Raw genomic sequence first — 26,735 nt, 5'->3', positions numbered from 1 at the left:
GGGTAATAGCTGAACAGCAAGGAGAAGCTGAAGAGATAAAGGAGAGATCCGGATTGTAATATGTTTGTTTAAGCCATTATATTCCTTTTTAAAGATATCCATCAACCTGGTTGAACGCCATGCTTCCTAGCCTGCAAGCGAGGCAAAACTGTCGGTGGTAAGCTTGCAAACGCAGTAGCCTTTTACAAGATCTTGCCACTATGCTTTTAATTTAAAACGCAACTTACATCAGGCATGTGGGCTCCTGTGTCTCTGCTCCTGTGATTTTATGTTCTTTAGATAATAAACTAAATCATCGTGAGATTTTCTAACATCTTTTACAGTGCTGCAAAATTGGGAGCTTTTAAGCAGTAAGTTGCTTTTTTGGCATATTTAAAGTGTTTTTTTAATATAAAAAAAAAGAATCCGATTTTCCTAAATTCCATCAGGTTTTTTTTCCTGCCTATATAAACTCTTCCAAATTTCCCGATACCATTGGACTACAATTCCCAGCATTACTGATGAACCTGGGAAGTGGCTCCCTGTGTGATTTTTCCTTCGGAAGAAGTTTTCTTGGACCAATGATCCTATTCCTTTCCCTTCTCCACCCCTTTGGGCTTGGCAGTGATTGTAAGATGTTACTGAAGAAAAAAGAGTGAAAGGCTGCACAGGCAAAAAACAAAGGGATTGGGATACAGCTTTTGTTCATTATCCCCTCTTTCTCCTAAGTTATCCAGAGCAAAACCAGACATTCACTTCTAGAATTTTTTTTTTTTTTAAAAATTAAGTTGAAATGATTGGATAGGAATTTTTCAAAGGACGCTTGGGAAGGATTGGAGCGTACATTTAAGAAAGCATCAGGAAATGGTGTGTGGCTGAGGAAATATTTAGAGAGAACCACATAGTGCATACTTCTGCTCACTTTTACCTAACAAAGCAGTACGCCTGGGCTCCCCGCTCCTCTGCCTGGCATTTGGTTTGCTTTGTTTCTTAAAAAAAGGAAAACCTGTAAATGTTTAGCATTTGGCTGACTTGCTTTTTAGCTCTGGGGACAATCTCTGTAATATGTGAATCACTTTATGGAACCCAGCTAAGTCCGGAAAGAAGTTTACTATGGGGACCTGGACTGAGGGCAGGAATTGTTCTTCCTGCTCGATATTTTTATATCCAGGCTGTGGATACTGAAGGGAAAAGGTAAGCACCGTTTCTTTAGATAACAGCTTTTTAAATGATACAGGAAAGAGGTCTGTAAAACAATTCAAGGTTAATATGATTCCACTATAGACCTGCGGGTGACAATGTGGGTAGGGCTTTTTTTGTAGCTTAACTATTGTATATCTGTTTACTTAAACTCCAGCTTAAACTTCTGTATTCGTATAGCTTCCTAAACTCATATGCAGGTAGTCCTCCATGTACGACCACAACTGAGCCCAACTTTTCTGTTGCTAAGTGAGACATTTGTTAAGCGAATTTTGCTCCATTTTACAACCTTTCTTGCCACAGTTGTTAAGTGAGTCACTGCCCTTGATAAGTTAGTAACCCGGTTGTTAAGTGAACCTGGCTTCCCCATTGACTTAGCTTGTCAGAAGGTTGCAAAAGGTGATCACATGACCTCAGTTACACTGCAATGGTCAGAAGTTTGAACCTGTTGCCTAGCAACTGAATTTTGATCACATGATCATGGGGATGCTGCAGAGATTGTAACCGTGGGAAACGGTCATGTTTTTTCAGTGCGGTTGTAACATTGAATGGTCATTAAACAAACTGTTGTAAGTCGAGAACTACCTGTAGTAGACCTTGGAAACAACTGGCAACTTTTGAGATGACAAGAAAAACTGGATTTTGGGTTTTTCCTTGAAACAACAAAACCTGGCACATTCCCAAGGTCTAATATGAAACCATGCAATTGTACACAATCTTTAGGAATCCTATCCCATGTATGACTTATATAGTTGTTTGGATTTATGTGTAACGTTTTGTGTCATAATGACATTATTCACTAGATCGATGAGCAATATGAAATGAATATCCATTTTATATAGAAAGGAAAGCATGTTAGGTTATCCTCAAAAAGTTATTTGATGATCTATTTTCAGTCGTATTGTTCAGGTCTGGATCCAACAGTGAAAATAATTTTAGACTCTGGATTTAATCTCTTTATAGAGGCTTTAGGCTTACAGAAGCTTTAGAGATATGTTTTTTTTTCCACCTGGGTGCCTACCAACGTGTGGATTTCCAAACCTACAGTTGCTTCAGGTGACATAGCCCTTGCTAAAAAATTTAGTAGTTGAGGTTCACATATCTGGATTTTGTTATGTTTGTGAAACAATGGTATCTCTGCTTATTCTGCAGTTTTAAGGCATTTGATTTCTATATCAGAAATGTAGCCCCAGGATACCACTTCCTGAACTGGGTTCTGAGGAAATGGAATTTCTAAGAAATAATTTTAAAAGATTATCAGGAAGGATTATCAGGATTATTCAACAACAAAGTCACATTGCTCATTTATGTGTAACAAGTGGTTTCAGGACTCCTGAAGACAACATTAACGGGGGTTATCGGCGACATTTTGATGGTCTTAGTATACAGGAATAGCTTGATAAGAAGTTCATATAGAAGATAATTCCTTGAATTTTTTCAAAAATAAGTTTTATAGACAATGCTTTTTAATAAGGTAGATTACCCTTCTCTAGTTTGGCATTTTCTGAATGGTTAAGACTAGATCTCTCACCATTTCTAGCTACCATGGAAACTGAACGAATGAATGAATTTTTTATTGGCCAAGTCTGATTAGACACATAAGGAATTTGTCTTGGTGCATATGCCCTCAGTGTACATAAAAAGAAAAGATACATTCATGAAGAATCATAGGGTGCAACACTTAATATAGACATAGAGTATAAATAGGCAATCAAATCATACTAGGAAACAGTCAATATAAATCATAAGGATACAAGCGACAAAGTTACAGTCATACAGTCACAAGTGGGAGGGGATAGGAGTGATGAGCAGATTAATAGTGATAGTAATGCAGACTTAGTAAATAGTTGGACAGTATTGTGGGAATTATTTGTTTAGCAGAGTATACAATCTGGCCAGAAACTGCATCAAAATGTTGCCTGAATGGGTATATCAGGCTCATTCTTTTGGTAAGAATTCTGAAATCTTTCCATGTGTGGAAATGAACCTACAGGAAAAAAAACTTAGTTCTCCTTCTCCCATAATTGTCTTGTTTTTATCTCTTGGATAGATTTACCACCTCCCCTGGAGAAAAAGCATTTCAGGTGAAGATCACAGCACCCGAGGAGCAATTTACACGAGTGGGAGTGCAAATATTGGACAGGAAAGATGGCTCCTTCATTGTGCGATACAGAATGTATGCAAGCTATAAAAACTTGAGAATTGAGGTTTGGGCAAAAAGCAAACAGGTTGCTGAATCTCCATATATTTTAAAAGGTACAGAAATGATGCTATAATGGTGCTTGAAACCAGATTATTTTTAAAAATGTAACCTTCAGTGCAAGGATGTACAAACCTCCTGCAGTTTAGTTTGTCTTGTTTAAAATCAATATTTTCTTTTAATTTTTCTTAAACCCCTACAATTTCTATTCCAAGAGAGGATGAGAGTGAATCTACAACTTGAGAGGTGCTGAAAATGCAGAAATGTTATTTTTTTTTATGAATGAACAAAGGAAAGAGCAGAAAGGAATACGGGGAGTCCTCAACTTAGTACCAGTTACTTAGTGACTGTTTGAAATTACAGTGGATTCCCCCCAAAAAAGGTTCTTATGAGCTTTTTTAAAATCTCCTTGCTGCAGTTACATGATCACATTTCAGGTGATCGGTAATTAGTCTACATTTATGGCTGTTTTGCAGTCATATTAATGGTGAAATGCTACCGGTTTGGCCCGGTATTACCGAACCGGTAGTAAAAGAAAGCTCAAACAATCAGCTGAGAGGAGAAAGAAAAGCGCAGGATCGACCCTCCCATCTGTCCCTGCGCTTTTCTGTTCGTTATCCTCTCAGCTGATTGGTGTGGCAAGGCCTAGAAAGCTGTGTGCGTGTTAGGTGTGCGTGAAGTGAGTGATCACTGAACCGGTAGAGAAACTGGTAGAATTCCATCACTGGGTCATGTGACCATGATTTATTATGTTTCTGCCAATACCAGCATTTACTGCGGAATGGGACAACTCATTGTGGCCAACCCAATGCGGGACAACTCGCCGTGGCCAATTTTTCATGGGACAATTTTTGGGACAACAATTCAATTATTTAAAATAATTTAACTTTTGTTATTAATATTTCATTTTGTGCCTCCTTTGGCATCCTTTCCTTAATGATTCTATTCCGCTATTTCTTCAACATTAGTGCAACTGTCGTTCCTGAGGTGAATTGGACCTGGTGAGTTGTCCTGTGACGAGTTTGGTCATGGCGAGTCTTACCACAATGTATTTCAACCTATTAATAAAAAATACTGCCCCAAATCTTGCAAGATAGCCAAATCTTGGACATTTTGGAATTTCCATATGAAGTGTTGTGCGCTTAGGGCAAGAATCCCAAAATCTTGTTAGATTTGGTAATCATCTGAGTATTTGGCCACTTATTATTTTAGTGCCTCTCCCAAGGATGACTTGTTCTGCTGCATTGGACAATAAGTTTGGAACTTTTTGCAGTACTGTACCCTGTGAATGTGAAAAATCTAGCCGTGTAATTGAAATAAAGTGAATAAAATAATGGCAATATAAGATGTAGTAATGCCTGAGATCATTGGCAGGAGTGTTGGCAAAATTCCTAGTTCTCTTTATCTTTTTTTACATTTCTGTTTTTCATTATTTTCATGAGCTATAACAAGTTATATTTTAAGGCACCTGGTAAGATGTTGAGCAATCATTGCTTGCATGTGCCACTGTCTGGATAGAGTTTATTTTTTCGTTTCAGGACAAAAAAAATCTAAATTAATTTGGATGGAGATTACTTTGGAACTGTTAATGTATTTCATGCTAAAAGTTTCGCAGCCAAGGAAAAAATGTTGAAACTTGGACAATGGTAATGCTTAAGATTAAGTACAGGTAGTCCTCGACTTAAGGAACGCAGTAGCTCAGTGGCTAATACGCTAAGCTTGTTGATCAGAAAGGTCAGCAGTTCGGCGGTTCGAATCCCTAGCACTGCGTTAACGGAGTGAGCTCCCGTTACTTGTCCCAGCTTCTGCCAACCTAGCAGTTTGAAAGCATGTAAAAATGCAAGTAGAAAAATAGGGACCACTTTGGTGGGAAGGTAACAGGGTTCTGTGCACTTTTGGCATTTAGTCATGCTGGCCACATGACCACGGAGACGTCTTCAGACTGCGCTGGCTCTTCAGCTTTGTAACTGAGATGAGCACCGCCCCCTAGAAACGACTAGCATGTATGTGCGAGGGGACCTTTACCTTTACCTTAGTCCTTGACTTATGACCACAATTGAGCCCAAAATTTCAGTTGTTAAGTGAGACATTTGTTAAGTAAATTTTGCCCCATTTTACATCTTTTCTTGCTGCAGTTATTAAGTGAATCTGGCTTCCCCATTGACTTTGCTTGTCAGAAAGTCGCAAAAAGGGGACCATGTGACTTTGGGACAGAGCAACAATCATAAATATGAACCGGTTGCTAAGCAACTGATATTTTGATTCATAGGATCACGGGGATGCTGCAAAGGTGGTAACTGTGAAAAACAGTCGTAAGTCACATTTTTCAATGCCGTGGTAATTGTGAGCTGTCACTAAGTGGACTGTTGTAAGTCAAGGACTACCTGTAGATTGAGCCCAGATGTGGGAGGCCAAATGAAAACACAGTCGGGGTCCTTTGCTTGAACAGTTATGTAACACACAGTTGTTTTGCTCAATCACAGAAGCCCCACATCCATTCAGAAAGGAGAATCATTCTGACAAAATGCATGATGTAACTTTAAAGTAACTGTTTACCATGAAAACTGTGACTGCCCTCAGGACCTGTTTACCATGAAAACTGTGACTGCCCTCAGGAAGATGGGAGAGTTTGGCTGGAGGTGATGAGCTGTCCTCAAGCAATTGAGCAGATTCAGAGAGATTTGGCACATTTCCCCACCATCGATCCAGATAAAATTGCCAAAGAAATCCCACAACGGTTTGGGCAGAGGCAAAGCTTGTGCCATTATACCATAAAAGACAACAAGGTACACCCTGTGCTATAGTACCACAAATGACAATGGCTGTCCTGCAAGTAAATGTCTTAAAAGAAGAAGCCCAAAGAATGAGGGAAAGTAGTTTCTCTGGATTCAAGGAAGCTGGGAGATGAACAGGATGCAAAAGTCAATTGCCTCTGTACATAGAGCCTTTGTACTTAAATAGTTTCTCCTATACCTCTCTACCATCGGTTTCTGCAGTGCTTAGTCATTTGATATAACAGCCATTGCTACAGTTTGCGATAATGAATACTAAGCAATTATGGAGTGCATTATTGGCCATGAACTGAAGAACCTTTCTAAGTTAAAGGCATTATACAGTAGAACCTCGGGTTACTAACGCTTCTGACCATAACCAAATCGGGTGCCGACCAAAAAAAAATCTGCTAAATGTTTCACTCTGGTCGTGAATACATCCTCGGGTGGCGATCAAACCAGAGGTGGTATTCAGCAGGTTCTGTCCAGTTCTGGAGAACCGGTAGCGGAAATTTTGAGTAGTTTGGAGAACCGGTAGTGGAAATTTTAAGTAGTTCAGAATACCACCTTTGACTGTCCCCCGCCCCCATCTATTCTCTGCCTCCCGAATCCCAGCTGATCGGCTGGGTCTTCTTTTGCTGCCCTGCACAGGAGGACGGAGCTGGGAAGCAGGTTAGTGAGGTGGGGAGGGAATGGGGATTTTATAGTATCCTTCCACTGCCACACCCACCAAGCCAAGCCATGCCCACCAAGCCACTCCCATAGAACCGGTAGTAAAAAAAATTGAATCCTACCACTGGATCAAACACAGCCGCGGTGATTTTCCCTGCCACGGCAATTTCCCCTGCCATGCCATTTTTTTGGATATGCGCATACACAGTCAGTCTTGCTTCCTGTCATGTCCAAATCGGGTTGCGACCGAAGTCCTGGAATGGATTAACGGTTGTGACCGGAGGTTCCGCTGTAATAGGAATAATAGAAGTTACTTCAACGTCCGGGGGATATGGAACCAGTTTCATTTCTTGCTGACTGGATCCTTTCTAATCCAGTGGAGTAGCATGATAATTTCTATCACCTCAGCCAGCATAGTTATTCTGGCTGAGGGTGATAAGAACTATGCTCCATGCCTATTGTAAAAAGTATCAATTTGGTAAGGATAAACCATAATTCTAACGAGTTTCACGATCCAAAGTTACAGAAAGTAAACTCTACATGTTTTTTTTTGTTTTGGGGGAGTAAGAGAATGGAAATGAGCCTACTATTGTCTTGGAAAGGAAAAGAAAATATCCCTAATTTGTGATTCTTGAATTACTTTAGATTTATATAAAGACCCATGGTGAACATGTTGGATTCAGAATTTTCATGGATGCTATTTTACTTTCTTTGACAAGAAAAGTGAGTATTTCCTTTAACTATGTTATAAATCATTTTATTTTTAGCATTCTTCAATTTATATTGAATCAATATATCTTCTGCCATATCCAGAGTTCACTAAGAGTATGAATAGTGAAGATTTAAAAAAAAAATGAATGGAAGGATGGGGAAAGCTCTAATGCTTTGCGTGTGAACAGCTTCTTGAGTTGTTTTCCCCTTTTAAGATTTTCAGCCATGGAAATTCCCAAGGTCTCTTTAAGCTTGTTGAAATTAGTTCTTTTAAAGTCTAAGACACTGGTTTGATTATGTTATATTGCTTGTGTCTGCATTTTATTGAACTCCAATATGACATGGTCACTCTCCCCCAAAGTTCCTGCAACATCAATCCCCTTTATCATTTCTTCTATTAGTAAGAATTAGTTCCAGGGTAGTTGTTCTTCTACTCCTGCCTCTACCTTTAGGATGACAAAGTTGTCAGCTGGTTTAGTCAGGAACCTGTTCGATCTCACTTGATACATATTTTGTTCCCCAGTTGATATACATTTGTTAACCGATTAGCAAAAAGTTCATCTATATTTTTTTTTGCTTGGTTGGGTGGCCTGTATTATACACTTGAAGTAATGCCATTCTTTTTTCTTTTTATATTGACCCATATGCATTCAAGGAGGTTTTCGTGCTTGGTTTTATCTCTTACATATAATGCAAGTCCACCTCCTCATTTTTTATTTTTTTTTGGTTAGGTCTGTGTCTAATTTCCTTCCGTGGAAGGAAAAGCTACTGATTTATTTTTCTAGTTAGACACATAGATGCTCTCTGGTGTATTGGATGCTTTTTTCAGCATACTGGATAATGCATCAGTGGGAATGGGGCTCCAAAAATCTCTATGTTGTATACAGAATATTGAATCCCACCTGTATAAATGATCTAGCCAAGTCTTCATAAAGGGTTTGTCATAAGTATTTCAGGTATAAAAATCCAGCTGGCTCAGCCAAAGTTGTTCATGTTTTTAAATAAAACAAAAATCCTCAAAGGACGCAGAATGAGTAATAGCAGCATGAGGAATCTATGGCCTCCCAGATGTTACTAGATCAAAACTCCCAATCTTCCTCTTCCTTAGCCATGTTGACTGCTGGGAGTTGTAGTTTAATCTCATCTAAAGTGCCATGGCTCCCATCTAGGTCAAGAAAAGAGTATTTTTACTACCTGCATCAAAATGAGAAATGCAGAGGTATGGTTATTTATGGCAGGGGTTTCCAAACTTGACAGTTTTAAGACTTGTGGACCGCAACTCCCAGGATTCCTCCTCCAGTCATGTTAGCTCAGGAATTCTGGGAGTTGAAGTTGAAGTCCACAAGTTTTAAAACTCGTCAAGTTTAAATACCCTTGATTTATGGCATACATCTGCAGGGATGATAGAATTTCCAACCAAATACTTGTCATACACTTGCAGAATTATCCTTCCTGTTTCCCAAGTCCTCAAAGTCCACTTTAAAGTTGCCTAAATAGTCCCCCCAAAGCCCAGCCATACCTCCATGACTGAATGGTTGACAAAAATAATAATAATATCTGGGCTGCTTTGATAATCTTCAGGTGTATTATAGCAGCAGGACACTATGAAAGTGGGCATATTTAAATGGTAGAAAATAACCACTTGCCAATTAGTTCTGCTGTCTCAGCCCACTCCACAGTTCTGAAAAATATATCCTTTCTCTTGTTATCAAAGGAATAATTTTGGTAGCTGTTTGTGGGCCTGCCACATTGAGATATCTATTGTTTTCCAAATGATCAATGTCGACTCAATGGCAATAAGTTCTATGCTTCTTTATCTAATTAAGGCAGCATGCTGGAAATACAAGGTGTGTGTGTGTGTGTGTGTGTGTACTCATTCCCTTTCAGTGGACATATATTGAAGTAAAACATGACATTGTTTTAGTGGTTTGGAGGTTTTCCTTTGTCTCCTCTGGAAGGAAGTGAGAATTTTTGGAAGTTTGCACAATGGCAGTTCGCATAATGTTCTCAAAATTGAAGCTACGCATAGTAGAGCTGTTAGAATTGTCAGATTGCCAACAACGACACCCAGGTTCAAACCTTACTTGGCCAAAAATCTCGCTCGTTGATTTTGGGGTTGCTTTCTACCAAAACTATTCTCATTGTTATTAAAAAGATACGCCTTGGGTCAAGACTGAAGCTCTGGCTGCTAAACCTAATAAAAAGATGGGATGCAATTTTAATTATTAAGTGAATCCTTTGAAATTTATAAAAGTAATGAAGTAAGAAAGAAATACTTTCTTCTTTTCCTCACATCCCTTCCATACATGAGTATTTGACCCTCTTCATAACAGTTAGGTATGGATTAGGATACATGGGTGTGTTTCTGAGTTTCTTCACAGAGATTGAATAGGAGTTTTGGGTCCTAAATTGCTCAACCTCTCTCTTGTTCATTCCTAGTGCATTAGTTCCAGTCTGGATCAGACCTCCTTCAACCACAACATACAGAGAGATTGTAACAGATTGGATTTCCATGTTTGAATCTCTTGATACTCAGACATTCATAAAATTCAAATGACTTATCTGTTAAGCTATTCCTTCAGGGGGAAAAATCAGTTCTCTTATGTGGCCCATATTATAGAACAGTGATGTTCTTTTCCTTTTCCTCGCCACGTGCCTCCACCCATAATGCAATGTGTGCATGACCCCCCCTGTGCCCCCTGCGCATGCTCGCGTGACCCCCTGCGTGTGCACCACATGCCTCTGTGCATGCACACGTGACCCCCCGCACCGTGCCCCTCTGTGCATACGTGCGTGCCCCCCCATGCCACCTGCCCCCTGCGCATGTGCACATGTCTCCCCCTGCGCATGTGCAGCAGATACCTGACAATCAGCTGTCTGGTGGGGGGGCACACACATGTGCAGTGCAGCTGTTCTGGGTGACCTCTCGCATGCCGGCAGAAATGGCTCTGCATGCCACTTCTGGCACCCGTCCCACAGGTTTGCCATCACAGTTATAGAAGTAGTGTACATGAGCTTTCCTCATCAGATGTTTTGATTTTTTTTTAACTGTCATCTAACACAGGGGTCCCCAACCACCGGCCCGTGGACCAGCACTGGTCTGTGACTTGCCAGAAACTGGTCCATGGAAACAAATGAAGCCCCATCTGCAGGATGCATGCTGCAGCACACGAAACCACGCCCCCCTCCGGTCCACGGAAAAATCTTTCTCCAGAGAACCGGTCCTTGGTGCCCAAAAGATTGGGGGCCATTGATTCTAATAGCTTATATTACTATTAAGCCTATGAAAGGCGTAATGCACTTCTTTTAATTTTTGCTTTAAGCAAATCAAAAGATGAAAAAAGGAACAAAAAATCAATCAATCTCACTTCATAAACATATAAGCTAACTCTGCTGTAGGTAAATATTGGCTGGCATGTTGGATTACTGATCTTCTTATTTTCTATCTGGTAAGAGCAGACCAAATTTATTTCTGCTCATTGCAAAAATTCTGTATATTCTGGTAATGCTAGACTGTGTACACAGTTCATACTGGGCTGTGACCAGGGGTTTTGAATCTCATCATTGAAAGAATAATACAGGACTTGTAGAAAATCTCAAAATACCACTCTGAATATTTTCAAAGTAACAGACTAGTTAGTAATAGAGCCAAGCTACTACTACACATAGAAAGAGAGAAAAGTTCCCTTGGGACGGGCTCCAGCACGAGTCCAAAAACTTGTTCCCTGTTTGGACAGGAGTCAACTTTAAAGGACTTTACAAATGTGAAGTGAAGTATTGCACTTGACTTTCGGGAACTTATTTAAAAACCTTTGAAAGGTTGATGCGTAGTTGCTGAAAACTATAGAGTGGAACTGTAGACCACTAGATGGCATTGTACTCATAAATCGTTTGGCTTTGAAATTAAAAATTCTCTTGTTCGTTAAAGAGATAGTAAATAATGCCTTAATATTTTATTTTATTTTTTGAAAAAAACAGTCGAGCAAATGCAGATTTGACAAATGCATTGATTTAAGAAAGTAACTATTTTCATTCAGTTATAAAGTTGAGAATAATAATACTAGCCTACATTGCAGTATTCTAAGCAATCCAATTGAAGAGAAATATATAGCTCAAAGTTGAACATGAGGTTCTCTGAACACGTATTTGCACAAATGACATAATGAAATGTCTGCAAGCAAACAACCAAATTCAGGGAGCACCCAAGATTCCACTATTCTAAGTGTAATTTACACACAGCATTTAAATAAATACCGTGTAGCAGTGGTGGGATTCACATTTTTTTACTACCGGTTCTGTGGGCGTGGTTTGGTGGGCGTGGCAGGGGAAGGATAGTGTAAAATCTCCAGTCAGAGGTGGTATTGGCGGGTTCTCTGAACTACTCATAATTTCCGCTACCGGTTCTCCAGAACTGGTCAGAATCTGCTGAATACCGCCTCTGCCATGTACTGATTACTGCTGTATAATGCAAAATTTTGATGTTTTTTGGCAAATGAATAAAAATATATGCCAGAAAATTATAGAAGGTAAATGAAGCTCAGTAATTCCAACACTACATAATATATGTTTGCTAATCATCTTCTACAAGAAACGTATCTGCCATTTAATGTTCCAGTTATGCTCTCTTAAATGTTCAATGGCTAGAATCCACTTCAGAAATTAAGCATATAGGAAAAGTTGGCTGCTCAGAGTCACTTTATAAGGGAGATGGGCAGCATAAAATTTAATAAATAAATAAAATAAAAAGTTATTTGAGGAACTGGTAACTTCCAAGAATTTTTTGATTGCCATTGGGAGAAATTGAATAAGCAAACAAGTAAATAAAAAAGAATATTAAAATACAAATCAAGTCTTTTTTTATTGGTTTAGGTGAAAATGCCAGATGTAGAGTTTTTTGTGAATTTGGGAGATTGGCCATTGGAAAAAAAGAAATCTTCTCAGGATGTCCAACCCATATTCTCCTGGTGTGGATCCAATGATTCCAAAGATATTGTAATGCCAACTTACGACCTGACAGATTCTGTGTTAGAAACAATGGGGCGGTAAGAATGTCTGTATTGTTTATAGAAAACGTTAGCTGAGCATGATTGGTTTCCATTGTAATCTATGTCTACAGAGTTTATTTCACGCATTTAAATTATTCTATTATTAAGTCTCTCCTTGAGGTGTCATCCAGTCTGTGGCATTTCTTCTTTAGTCCAGAGTTCTCCAACTTTTTTGGCTTTACATATCAACGGGGGGAGGGAGAGAGGGGATGGTCCGGGGGGGGGGCACGCAGGGCAGGTAAGCACGCATGCACGTGATCTACTCGTGCGAGTGGGGATGCCCTTGCGCATGTGGCTGCCCACTACTGGGGCAAGTGGGTATGTGCATGCGCAATCGCCCACCGCTTCTGTGGCCCGGTTCCGAAAGGTTCAAGGCCCCATAGTGGGCTGCAGCCCGGGGTTTGGGGACCCCTGCTTTAATCCTATCAGTAAGAAGCATCTAAGGATGGAAAAGAGAAAAGCTATTAATGGGCAAAACCTTCCTCCTGGGTGTAAGACCTTCCTGAAACTTATGCACAGAACTCCCTCTCTTATGAACATTTTGCCATTTTTTCCCCCCTAAGAGTCAGCCTGGATATGATGTCTGTTCAAGCAAATACTGGGCCGCCATGGGAAGAGAAAAACACCACAGCAATCTGGAGGGGTCGTGACAGTCGAAAAGAGAGGCTTGAACTTGTGAAAATGAGCCGAAAGTTCCCAGAAATCATCGATGCGGCCTTTACCAATTTCTTCTTTTTCAAGCATGATGAAAGCCTCTACGGCCCAATTGTGAAACATATTTCCTTTTTTGATTTCTTCAAGGTGCATCTATCTATCTATCTATCTATCTATCTATCTATCTATCTATCTATCTATCTAATTTCATTTTGGCAGAATGTATTGCAAAAATATATTGGAATAAAATAAAATATTGCAAACCTTCCAGTTCTAGTATTCTCAGAACTGAGAAGGCTTCTGGAGTAGATAGAGCAGGGGTGTCAAACTCAAGGCCCGTGGGCCAGATCCGGCCTGCGGGGTGCTTAATCTGGTCTATGGGACCGGCCTGGAAATAGCAAAGAACCAGCCTGCAGTGACTCTGGCAGCCCAAATGGGGTACAGGGTGGGCCTCATGTCCCCCGTTTTCGGCTTCCAGACAGTCTCCAGAGCTCAGGGAGGCCATTTTCGCCCTGCCAGAGGCTCAAGGAAAGCCTCCAGAGCCCAGGGAGGTCAAAAATGCCCACCCTCCGCCACGGTGCAGGAGGCTGACTAGGCCACGCCCACCATGGCCACGCCCACCCAGCAACTGGGCAGAGAACTCTTTGCTAAAATTTTTGAAGCCCACCCCTACGTGGAGCCAGTCGCTCTCTAAACCCAACATTCCTCACGAGGTTGTTTTGAGGAAAATAAGAGGAGGAAGGAGTATGAAGTATGTTTGCTGCCTTATTTATAAAAGTAAACATAGTGCTACTTGAGGTGAGGCCCACTCCATCTTCTTGGCCTTCTGAAAAGGGCCTGAAAACCCAAAAGGGCATCCCACTCTGGAGGCGAGTAAACTATAAGATCCCATTTCCTCCACCCTGTAAGTCCTCGACTTACAAGTTTGTTTAGTGACCATTCGAAATTACAATGGCACTGAAAAAGTCACTTATGACTATTTTTCAGATTTATGACCATTGCAGCCTCCCCACAGTCACATGACCAAAATTCAGACGCTTGGCAAGTGACTCCTATTTATGACAGCTGCAGTGTCCCCGGGGTCATATGATCCCCTTCTGCGACCTTCTGACCAGCACAAAGTCAATTGGGACATTAGATTGGCTCAACAACCATATTACTAGCTTAACGACTGCAATGATTCCAGTGGTGGTATTCTACTGGTTCGGCCCGCTTCAGCCGAGACGGTAGCAGCGGAGACCAAACCGGTTCTCTCCGCTGCTCTGCTGACTCTGCTTTTGGGTCCGCCCACCCGCCCAGGCTCTGATACTCCCCTTTATCCTCTGGATTTGAAGCGCAGCTGCTTTGCGTGGCACAGAAGAGTGCCGCGTGGCAGCTGCTGAAGCAACCGGGATCGTGCAGGCTTGCAGGAGGTGAGTTAGAATGCCTCTGTGCCTGCACAAACGCCTCTGCGTCTGTGCAAAGTGTGCATTTGGCACGCACACAAAGTGTGTGCATGCGCGCAAAACACACCCACCAATCCACGCCCACCAAACCGGTGGTAAAAATATTTGAATCCCACCGCTGAGTGATTCACTTAACTATGGCAAGACAGGTCGTAAAGTGGGGTAAAATTCACTTAACTGTCTCACTTAGCAACAGAAATTTGGGGCTTGTTTGTGATCGCAAGTCGAGGACTATTTCTATCGCTTCCTTTTTTAGTTTTTTGTTAATTTTTAATGCTCAAATGTTTAACATTCTAATGGTTTTATACTGCTACTTTATGATGATTTAAGCCGGAATTGCTCACAAGTGAAATGGGCGTGTGTGTGTGTTTGGGTATGTATGGATGTATGTATGTATGTGTATTTCAGTTATCCCATCTACATAAAATGTTTTGCGAGGTCTGTGAATGGGAGAGATAGAAATGCTATATTACATTACTGATGCTTTAGATACAGACTTCTTTGGTTTTATAGTCGATTGCTATTAATTAAGGTAACCATTTTTAAAATCAAGAGCTACATTGTCTTTGCTCAATCACTTACAGTCCTTTCAGTGTTCATTCCCATCAGCCCTACTTATTACTCTGCTGGCAAGAACGGATAAGTCATGGGGCTGAACATTTAAGAGTTCTACATGTTCTCTACCCCGACTTACAATGTAATTGAATCACTTGTGAAAGTTAAATTGTATGGATGTGCTCCTTGTCCCTGTGCTGAAGAGAACTGCAATTGGCTAAAATTGCTTATTTACCACGCTTCCAGTAGGAAATTGAAGTTTGATAACCAAATAATGGGTGGAATGATTCTATCTGTGGAATATCCTCTATCCAGATATTCCGCAGACGTTTGTCAAGAGTTCAGTTCTTGGGTGGGTGTGGGGAGAACCTCCGCTAAAATTATATGTTTATTAATGGTATGGTTTGTATTTTGCAGTCTAAATATCAAATTAATATTGATGGCACAGTGGCTGCATATCGGCTGCCATACTTGCTGGCAGGGAACAGCTTAGTGCTGAAGCAGGAGTCCATCTACTATGAACATTTTTATAATGAGTTACAACCTTGGAAGCACTTCGTTCCATTTAAGAATGACCTGAGCGATCTCATGGAAAAACTCCAGTGGGCGAAAGATCATGACGAAGAGGTAAAGGTGCATTTCATTAACAAAATTCTATTGATTGCCATGTTACCGGTCTTTGGTATTATGAAAGATGATTACTTCACACAGAGGGAAATTGGTTATATTTAGTTTGTCCCGTAGCAGTTGCCAGTTATAACTGTCATGAGAACATTTCAGAAACTGTTGTTGATCTTGACTGGCAGTGGCTTTCCAAGGTTTGAGGCAGAAATTGTTCCCTCCTCAGCTTAGCTGGCCCTGAGGCGTGACACAAAAATAACAAAGTCACAAAAGTAGAACAAATTCCCTTTAATGCCTCCAACTTGGCCCCAATGTCTAATTATCCTTGGCTTGATATCAAATTCTTCCAAAAACAGTCTACAAAGGGCAGAAATGCATTCTGAACCCAAAGTAAAGATAATTAGAAATAAAAAAAACCAACACAAACCACACTGAAGTAATTAACACGGCAGGCCAGGATGATAAATTGCAGGTTTTCAAAGCATAACGCAGCAACCGTAGTTGGGAGAATGCCAAAACCCAGATAAGCCTCGACCAAGAAAGTGCACACTTTGCTTCCAGCAAGGAGCTATGTGCAAACGCCCCACTTATATCCTATTCTCCCAGCTGCAACTAATGAAAGGGATCGGGGCCTTTTTCTCTCTTGTAAGCCATGTTGCTCCCTTCTCTGTTCCTCCCTGCGTGCCCTAGGATGAAGAGGGGATGGCCCTGGGTCTTCCTCTGAATGCCCAGCAAGACTGTGCCCTTCCCCCGTTTCTTCCACAGCCACCGGAGCCACGCTCGCACTCCCTGTCAGCTGCTCAATCTCCCCCTCAGAATCAGACTCCAACAAGAGCATGACAGGCCCTAGGACCTGCAAAGCACAGACTGTGATTCAGAGGAATCTGACTATTCAGAATTACGTTATCTAGACCAGGGGTGTCAAACTCAAGGCCCGGGGGACAGATCCGGCCTGTGGTGTGCTTAGATCTGGCCTGTGGGCCCATCCTGGAAACATCAAAGGACCAGCCCACGGTGCCTCTCAGCGAAAACAGAGCTCCATTTTCGCTGTCAGAGGGTTGCAGGAGGCTGTCGCGGCTGACAACAGAGCTCACATGGCCCTCCAAGCTTCGTTTTCGCTGGCAGAGGGTTACAGGAAGCTGTCACAGCCGAAAACGGAGCTTGCGAGCCCGTTTTCGCCGGCAGAGTGCTTGGACACCACAGGCGCCCCCAACATGAGTGACTTTGAGCTGGCCATGCCCACCCTGGCCATGCACATCTCGGGCTCCCAAGGTCGAGCACGACCCTGATGCAGCCCTCAATGAAATCGAGGTTGACACCCCTGATCTAGATCATTGTTTTGTAATGAAGATGTCTCTGCTAACTGAGGTCGCCCATCAAATGAAGGAAATATCATAGATGTATTTTTGGAAACTTATCTAAGCTAAGATGTTCTTAAAAGTGTTTCCACTACCTATAAATTTCTAAAATGTAAAATGAGCAAATCTGTCTTGTGCAAGTAATAATGTCATGTATGGATTAGGGTAGCATAGCAGCTTGTTTTAGGAATAGTGACGGGCCTCTTTTTGAAAAGCTGCCCACAATTCTAGAAACAGAATTGTAAGAACTGCAGAATTTAATGGAATGACATCTACCGGAGGATGGAAACTTTTGAAAACATGAAAGATATTTTGAAAAAAAGATAATAAATCAGATAAACTTTGACTTACTAAATTCAAAAGGAATAAGAGAAAATAAATATTACTTTTATTTTACATGGCAGCAGATACGTCTCAACAATAGAGACAACAAATCCATTCCTTAAATATATCAAATTCTATACCAAACAAATTTGGGAAAAACTGAAGAGTAACTAGATAAACTACAGCTTACGCAACAAAAGAAAGTTCTCAACAAACCAATTACTGAAAAGAAAACGAAGCAACATAAAAATTGAAATTGAATCATCTAGGACCAATGTTCATAAGACTTTCCAGGAAACTTGTCTGATGATTTGATTTGGTTTATATAGTGTGCATCTCACAAAAATCAATATAAATATCAAATGCAACCACACATACTTCAGCCAAGAGACCAAATCAGTCTAAACGTGGCATTACCATTAACAGAGGTAATGAATGATAATCAACAATATGAAAGACTTCGTTCTTCCTGGAAGGAAGCTTTAACTTCTCTGATTTATACATTGGGGAACTACCCGACTCATCCAAGATTGCATAGATCTATTTCAATATTTAATGTGGCTTATAAGCTTTGTATGGCAATACTTGGAAAGGATCGTACGTGACCTTCTAACTGAATTAATATGCTCTGATTGGACTGGATTTGTCTTGAAGAGCTATACCATTTGAGTGATAATTTTAGATGCATTTTGAATGCTCTTAACAATAAGAATCAGAAAAGTAAGAAAGTGGCCAAGATTTTTCTAGATAGAGAAATCTGAAAAAGGTTAACTGTGATATGAACTTTCTTACATAGATATGCCTATGTGGTGCTGTCTGTTGTATGGGTGTATGCCTTCTCTATAGCAATAGCATTTAGACTTATATACCGCTTCACAGTGCTTTACAGCCCTCTCTAAGCAGTTTACAGAGTCAGCCTATTGCCCCCAACAATCTGGGTCCTCATTTTACCGACCTAGGAAGGATGGAAGGCTGAGTCAATGTTGAGCTGGTCAGGATCAAACTTCTGGCAGTGGGCAGAGTTAGCCTGCAATACTACATTCTAACTGCTGCACCACCATGGCTGTTATAGTGGTGTCTTCCCTCTCAAATGACATTTACCCTTAAAAACTAGGTGGATCCCATTCCATCCCAGAAGACCTGGCTTTTCTCCCAGGGTGGTTGGAACCCTTTGCAGACGTATGACATGTTTATCTTACTGACTTACTGCTGTCTGATTATTGCCATTGTTATGTGTTTTTGTCTAGTTGTTGTTTGCTATGAACTTTCTTGGTCAATGTCCAAGTTGAAGCAAGCAAACAAACAAGCAGAGTTATGAAGTACCAGGCACTAATTCATTCGCATGGCAAGAACTGTCCGAATTATCATGTTAATATTGGAAAGTATTGTGAATTTGGTACTCTGTAACATGAGCACAGTTTTCCTCCTCATCCCATCCCGTGTGTTTATTCTGGAACATCAAGCCTAAGGAACTTTTAAAAAAAACTTGAAATGATATCACTATTTTATATTTATTTCACAGATGACAGCATCTGTCTGATTTAGTATGGGCTTTGGAAATAAACAGATCAGATTTTGTTAGTATTTTGATGGAAGATATCCAGGAAATACCAGGGCTGTAGGCTAGCCCAGGAGTCAAAACATTACTTAAAAGAAAGCAGTGTCAAATCATTCTTCGGCTGCTGCCAGGAAGACCATATGGATGCATCCATCAAGTCAAATGAGTTGAGCTTGATTTGAGGAAGATTGTCCTGTCATGTAAAACTGAATCTAGTTTTTGATTCATACTTCTCGTTTGGTATCATTTATTATGGTCTTCTTGTATGCTATTGTGATGATCCAGAGCATGGCACGAAGGCAACACAGTCAGATAAGCAATAAGAGTCCCTTTATTATCTCCAACTTTGCCCCCATTGTCCAGGTTACCTTCTGGATAGAGAAAAACTCTCCCAGGAACAGCCTTTGACTGCAGAAAATTAAGTCCAAAACATGAGCAACACAAACTGTAACTTAAAGTCCAAACAAGCCAAAATGAAGAAATTACTTTGGCAGGACAGGAGCAAGGATTTCAGATTTGAAGGCATGGCAAAACTCACACAGTTGGGAAGATGCCAGGAACACAGATAAGCCATGACAAGACAGGATAAAGTCAGGTTTGCTCCCAACAGCCTGCCTTTCTTATCAACTGTTTTCTCAGCTGTGGCTAATGAAGGGAATCAGGGCCCTTTCTTCCCCCGTAAGCCACACAACCCACGTTGCTCTCTTCTCCATTCCTCCCTGTGTTCCCTAGGATGAAGAGTGGGTGGGCCTGGTTCTTCCTCTGAACTCCCTCTCCCTTGTTCTACCTCTCGCCTGCTCTGCCCAGCCAGACTTTGCCCTTCCCCAGCCTCCTCCAAAGCCAATGGAGCCACACTCCCACTCCCTGTCAGCTGTTCATCTTCCTCCTCGGATTCAGATTCTGACAGGGGCATAACAGCTATGAGCTTACTGGTGTTTTCTTGTTCGTGTTTCATAACCATGTTAGGTTGATTGGTTTATTTATTTATTTATTTTGTTCAATTTTTATAGCTGTGCATCAGGGAATGACGCTGGGTAGCACTGATAATATTACAGGTGGTCCTCGACTTACGGCCAGAATTGAGCCCCAAATTTCTGTGGTTATGTGAGACATTTGTTAAGTCAATTTTTACCCCATTTTATGACCTTTCTTGCCACAGCTGTTAAGTGAATCACTGCGGTGGATAAGTTAGTAACCCAGTTGTTAATTGAATCTGGCTTCACTCTTGACTTTGCTTGTCAGAAAGTAGCAAAAGTGACTTTGGGACTGTGATGACCCGGGGCATGGCAGTCAGATAAGCAATAAGAGTCTCTTTATTATCTCCAACTTTTCCCCTAATGTCCAGGTTACCTTTGGCAGGAGAAAAACTCTCCCAGGAACAGCCTTTGACTGTAGAAAATTCAGTCCAAATCAAAGTACACACAAACTGTAACTTAAAATCCAAACAAACCAGACTCTTCCAAACTCTTAATTAGTTTGGCAGGGCAGGAGAAGGAATTTCAAACTTGAAAGCACAGCAAAACTCACACAGTTGGGAAGACACCAGGAACACAGACAAGCCACGATGATACAAGATAAAATCATGTTTGCTCCCAACAGCTTGCTGCGCGCAGCTTGCCTTTTTTATATACTGTGTTCCCAGCTGCAGCTAAGGAAGAGAATCAGGGCCCTTTCCTGCCCCGTAAGCCATGCAACCCATGTTGCTCTCTTCTCCATTCCTCCCTGTGTGCCCTAGGATGAAGAGGGTGTGGGCCTGGGTCTTCCTCTGAATTCCCTCTCGTTCTACCTCTCTCCTGCTCTGCCCAGCCGGACTTTGCTCTTCCCCAGTTTCCTCCACAGCCAACGGAGCCACACCCTCATTCCCTGTCAGCTGCTTCGTCTTCCTCCTCCGAGTCAGATTCCGACAGGGGCATGACAGGGACACAGCAACGGTCATAACTTTGAAACAGTTACCAAGCATCTGCATTTGGATCACCTGATCATGGGGATGCTGCAAAGGGCAGCCCAGTTGTAACTGTGAAAAATGGTCATGTCACCCCCACTGAACAAATGATTATCCAGAAAATTCTAGAGTGCGCTAAAATGGACAAACTAACCCAATCATTAAAAAATAAAGAATCCTCAACCTATTATAACAATTGGAATCCTTGGTATAATTGGCTAGATCAAAGATAGATCACTTCGAGAAGAATCTTAGCCAAGGGCAACCCAAGTAGAGATAACGAAAAGTACCGCCTACGACACATTTGAAGAAGAAAGGATCTTACAGACAGTCACAAAAGACATGGTTTTATTTTAACTGTCCCCTGTCCTACCCACCCTCCTCTACCCTCCCTTCTCCTCTCCCATTCTCCTTTCTTTCTTTCCTGGCCTCTGTCAAGGCCTGTTGTTTTTTCCTGTATATTATTTGTAGATGTGTTGTTTTTAATGGTAAAATTAATAAAGTTTCTTTAAAAAAAAAAAGAAAAGAAAAATGGTCATGTCTCATTTTTCAGTGCCGTTGTAACTTTGAACAGTCACTAAACCAACTATTGTAAGTAGAGGACTACCTGTAAATGGCATGTTCGTGAAGCTCCTGCAAGAAGAGAAACAAACTCAGAGCACACCAAGAGCCAGCAGGTCAACTCTGAGCTATGTGCGTTCTCCACTGTTGCTAGCATTACCGCTAATTAAGGAATGCTAGTAGTTTAATATTTCTTTTGAATTAATTCTTCCAGTTTGATTTATTTTGAGCTGTGCTCCTTGGAAACTGATTAATGTGTAGATGGGAACGGGTGGAAAAGGAAACCTAGGAAAACTAAAGTTTAAATATGAACACACATTAATTCAGTATTTGAATATGAAATATGAATATAATTGAATATAAATATGAACACACATTAATTCAGTATTTGAATATGAAATATGAATATAATTGAATATAAATATGAACACACATTAATTCAGTATTTGTTCCACCTGTCTTCCCCACTCCATTTTTCTTCTTATTAGGCAAAGGACATTGCAAAAGCAGGACAAGAATTTGCAAGGAACGCTCTCATGGGAGATCATATATTCTGTTACTATTTCAAACTATTTCAGGTCAGTTTCATTTTTCCTTGGTGAACATACAATGAAATCTGCCGAGACAGGTAGGGGATTAATAGCGGGCCCCAGCTTTATTTCATTTTAAAAATCAATACTTCATTTTGCTATCCGTTAAGGGACAGCTTCTTTTGAGTTTCTCTATGAGAAAGTGGAACTACCCAGTGCATAAGCTAACTGAAGCCTCTTCTATCCCCAGTAATTTCTGAAAGCAGGGAATGAAAAATAACACATGAAAAAAATATATGAAAACCCATGTGGGTGTAAAAATGGATGGAAAAGAATTAACATTACAGTTTAATGTTAAATTTCAGTTACTCTTACTATCATTTTTTTTTTATAAAACAAGTTTTATTGGTTTTAAAGACAAACAAAACATAAGACATCAAAGTATAAAACCTCCTTTCTCAAAAATTACTTATAAGTTTTAACAAGGCAAATAAAGCATTATTTTTTAAGGCATAGTTCCACATTATCACATTTCCATTTAAACACGTATATATCCTTTCCAAATTTCTCATTGTTTCTCCCTTCACTTTTATTCAATTATATTTCTTTCTATCAAGGTTTTGTTAATTCTCAATCAAGCATAAACACACAAAATACAAAACATAAAACAAGACATAAAAAGATAAAACCTCCTTAATTATCATTTATACATGTCTTTTCCAAATTTCTCTCCCTTTAGTTTTATTCTTCCAAGGTTTTATTAATTCACAATCAAAACATAGTTAACCAAAACATAAAACATAAAACTTCTTTTGAAAAGTGGCTTAGCCCCGGGTTACATCTTTTTTTACAGACCTAAATCAAGTTCATGCTCACCTACTCTTACTATCATTTGAGGTGACGAAGCTTTGCTGAAATATATTGGATGCTTTCCATTATTTACTATTTCAAGTAAGCGTATTAGGCTTCTAATTGTTTTCCTCCAAGGTTTCCTAATAATGTGATCAGCACTCCTAGGCTTACGAACAATAGTGGGATTCAAATTTTTTTACCACCGGTTCTGTGGGCGTGGCTTGATGGGCATGGCAGGGAAAGGTTACTGTAAAATCTCCAGTCAGGTGTGGTATTTGCCGGTTCTCCAAACTACTCAACATTTACACTGCTGATTCTCCAGAACTGGTCAGAACCTGCTGAATACCCCCTCTGCTTACAAACAAATGGATTCTTGGCACTGTAGCATTTAAAAGAGTAAAAATTGTTCAGAGGAACATATTTATTTGATCATTTTGGAGCTGATTTTTTTAGAACACTTCTAGTAGAAAATAATAGCATTTTAAGATTAACCGTTGTATTTATTTTATTTATTTAACTTTTTAAAATTTGACCCCACTATTTTAATTAGGTGTATCTCAATAGTTAGGTAGAACTCCAGAAAGAGTTATTGGACCTCAATAGCAAATAGATACTTTTAAGAAATGTGATTAGAGTGTTGAGTTCTTTTATCTGTGAATGATAGATTATCAGCCTATCCTAGGAATATTATCATTAGATGTAGAGTCACCTGAGGGTAAAAAATATTCTCCATCCTTGATGTTAGTTGTCATAGCTTTCACTGAAAGGTCTTGTGTGAAGGCAACAAGTCTTTGTGAGTTGAGCACTCAAAGAGGTCTCCATTTCTTTGATGACCTTCATTTATTTAATTCCATCAATCCCCACATTCTGTCCAAAGAGCTAGGTCAATATATTGACTTTTCTCCTTCCTCATTTTTCCTCAATACAACAACCTTAAGTAGTAGATCAGGTTTCCCTCTCTGTAACATTACATTAATGGTTACCTTACAACTCATAAAGAGCAGGATATCACCTGAACTAGATAATTGAATTCGTTCATGCATTCCCATAACAAATAGGTACTTTCTCTAGGCTCATATTTATTATCTCTAACATGGTTTATTTTATGGATTATGCATTCAGCTACATTAGAATTGAACCCAGACTGTCTAAATTATAGGGGAACTTTTAAAAATGCACCAGTAACAGTTTTATTGGTAGAATCTGCAAGTGAGCATCTTGGAAATGTTATGTCACAGGTGTCAAACTCGCCGCATCACGTTGCCATCACATGACATTTTGTGATATTTTCTTCGCGAAGCTGGGATGGGTGTGGCCTGCTCATGATGCATTCGGCCCGCGGGCAGCCAGTTTGACACCCCGGGGTTATGTCCTAAATTCAAATAAGTGTTCGCTAAGGATGCATTTGACCTTCTACAGATCCCTTTCTAAAGAGAGGATGGGATCTTCAAAACAGCTGTCAGTAAAGATTATAAAGAGCTGAACGTTAGAGAGCCTCTTCTAAAACAGAGACTGTGTGTTAACAGAAGTGATGATATTTCAGCAAGTCACCTTGTAGTGATATTGAATCTTAAAGAATCCAAACTTCCTAAAGCAGTGTGGGCCATTTGTCGTACTAAGACAGCAGTACACAATGTTGGTCAGCTCAAGGACCATCCCAGGTTTTGTGTGGTACGTTCAGGGCCCATACTGAGAAAATTTTCTGGAATTCTGATGAGTGAAGTAGATGCTGAAAGCATTGGGAAGACTTTTGACCCTTGAAAAGCTACTTAAGCCTTCTCAAATGCATGGAAAGATTCCGATGTAGAACTCAAGGGTTGTTGGCTTTTTGCCCCTTTAACAACAAGTGGTCATTGTTTGCAGGAACAAGACAAGGGGCAAAAATATTCTTCTTTATTTTGTTTCATTAGGAATATGCCAAACTACAAGTGAGTGATCCCAAAGTGAGGGATGGCATGGAGAAAGTGGTACAGCCTGATGATGACCTCTTCCCCTGTAATTGTCACCGAACAAAGGTATAGCATGTACAAGTTAATATTTTAGGAGTTGGTTGTTGAATATCCTGACCTGTTCTTAATGAGAACATTGTTATGCCACTCGGGCTCTTAGCTTCATAACATAATCGTTGCAGTGCCAAAATGGTTTTTTTCATGGCTTTTCTTGTACCAGGAAGAGGGAAGGAAGGAAAGGTTTTAATACATCTAAACTAAATCTGAAGATATAAGCTAAAACCTGCCAGGGTCAAGGAGAGGAACGGTTTGTATATTCAGAAAAAACTAGAATTGATGGTATTCTACATGAAGAAACTATATTCTCTGATCCTTTACTGATTTGAAACTTGTTTTCAAAATGCAAGGCTATGACTCGAGTCAAAATGTATTCCTTTAAATATCTATTACTCCCCTAATTAAATTGTATTTCCAAGATGAGATGAGGATATTACAAATTAAAAACAGAGGCAAAAGCTATTTAAAAGGGGAATTGCAGTAGCTTCCTCTAAATATCTTTTGCAAAAGGGAGATTTATGAGACCTATGTGGCTTTAAATATAAGACCTATACTATCTGTAGGTGCATCACTTGGGGACATTGCTATGGTCCCATAAAGCTACTCTAATTGATATGAACAAGCATTGAATTCTAAGTTCTTTCCTCATCTTGATATCTACATGTCCCAGATACTACCTACAAGGAAGCCTTACCTTTCTTTGAAGACAGTTTCAGATCGAATAGATAGATTTTGTTCTATTGTACTTTATTAATTTATTTGATTCTTTTTATTAGTTTTTATTGTTTTTTATTTTAAATATGGTTTTCCCAACAGGGGTCCCAACCCTGGGGAGCGGACGGCCGCGGAACATTTCCTACCGGTCCCGTAAAGCTACCGCCTCTAATTGATATGAACAAGCATTGAATTCTAAGCCTCGCCCCTTCTTTCCTAGGCTTGATATCTAACATGTCTCCAGACTACCTAGCAAGCGAGCGCTTACCTGTCGCCCAGCGACATGACAGTTACAGGGATTGAAGGTGGCGGGAGAGAGGATGTTGTTCGCTTGTCCTTGTATTAATTTATTTGATTCTTTGATTATTTTTATTGTTTGGTTATTTAAAAAAGGTTTACGCCCTGTAAGCTACCTCGAGCCGCCATGGGCGAATAGGCAGCAATGTAAATTCAATAAATAAATAAATAAATAAAACCCATTATTGGAAAATATGTGTTAACTACAAAGGGAAATGGCATAGCAGAATAAGGTATTTTAAAACACATACGAAGTTAAATAATTCAGTGTTATAAAAGCTTTGATACCCAAGTTTCACCTTACTTGCAGGTCAAAGAAGAACTCTGATGGGACAGAGGAAAACTTGTGGCTGGAAAAAATTATCTAATCACCTTCTGAGGGTAATAAGTTACTAAGAGTGAAATCATCTGGATGCCCTCTTTTGTGCAGTATTAATACAACATTGCTTTTTATAAACTCTTTTTTAATAAAATAAATAAATATTCTTTCCATAAATTTGCGGTCACTTTTATTTGATGACAAAGTTTGAACATCCTTTTGATTAATTATGAATTTATTACAAAACAGCTAGTATATAATAACACGTTTGATATCTATAGTGGTAACATTTCTAAATATGGAGAAACTGTATGGATGTCACTTAGAGCAGGGATTCCCCAATCCGTGATCCATGGACCGCTACTGGTCCGTGGCCTGTTGGAAACCGGACTGTGCAAGTGGCGGGTGAGTGTACAAAGCT

The 26,735-nt window shown here is 40.1% G+C and overlaps 1 protein-coding gene across 1 annotated transcript; it reads left to right on the top strand.

The window, feature by feature from the left end:
- Positions 1 to 586: 586 nt before the first annotated feature.
- POGLUT2 (protein O-glucosyltransferase 2) lies at positions 587 to 26,491 on the top strand. Its single transcript, XM_087967323.1, has 10 exons — positions 587 to 1,173; positions 3,230 to 3,435; positions 5,960 to 6,165; positions 7,468 to 7,545; positions 12,403 to 12,575; positions 13,142 to 13,379; positions 15,650 to 15,859; positions 22,085 to 22,174; positions 24,889 to 24,993; positions 26,306 to 26,491. The coding sequence occupies exons 1-10, from the start codon at positions 992 to 994 to the stop codon at positions 26,321 to 26,323; spliced, it is 1,506 nt and encodes a 501-aa protein (XP_087823449.1). The 5' UTR covers positions 587 to 991; the 3' UTR covers positions 26,324 to 26,491.
- Positions 26,492 to 26,735: the final 244 nt, after the last annotated feature.

Source organism: Notechis scutatus, chromosome 5 (assembly GCF_049901735.1).
Source record: "Notechis scutatus isolate UNSWTSFEM ecotype Mainland chromosome 5, rNotScu1.2, whole genome shotgun sequence".
NCBI classification, from domain to species: domain Eukaryota; kingdom Metazoa; phylum Chordata; class Lepidosauria; order Squamata; family Elapidae; genus Notechis; species Notechis scutatus.
Note: the sequence above shows the minus strand (reverse complement) of the source record. Positions and strands in the feature narration are given on the sequence as shown.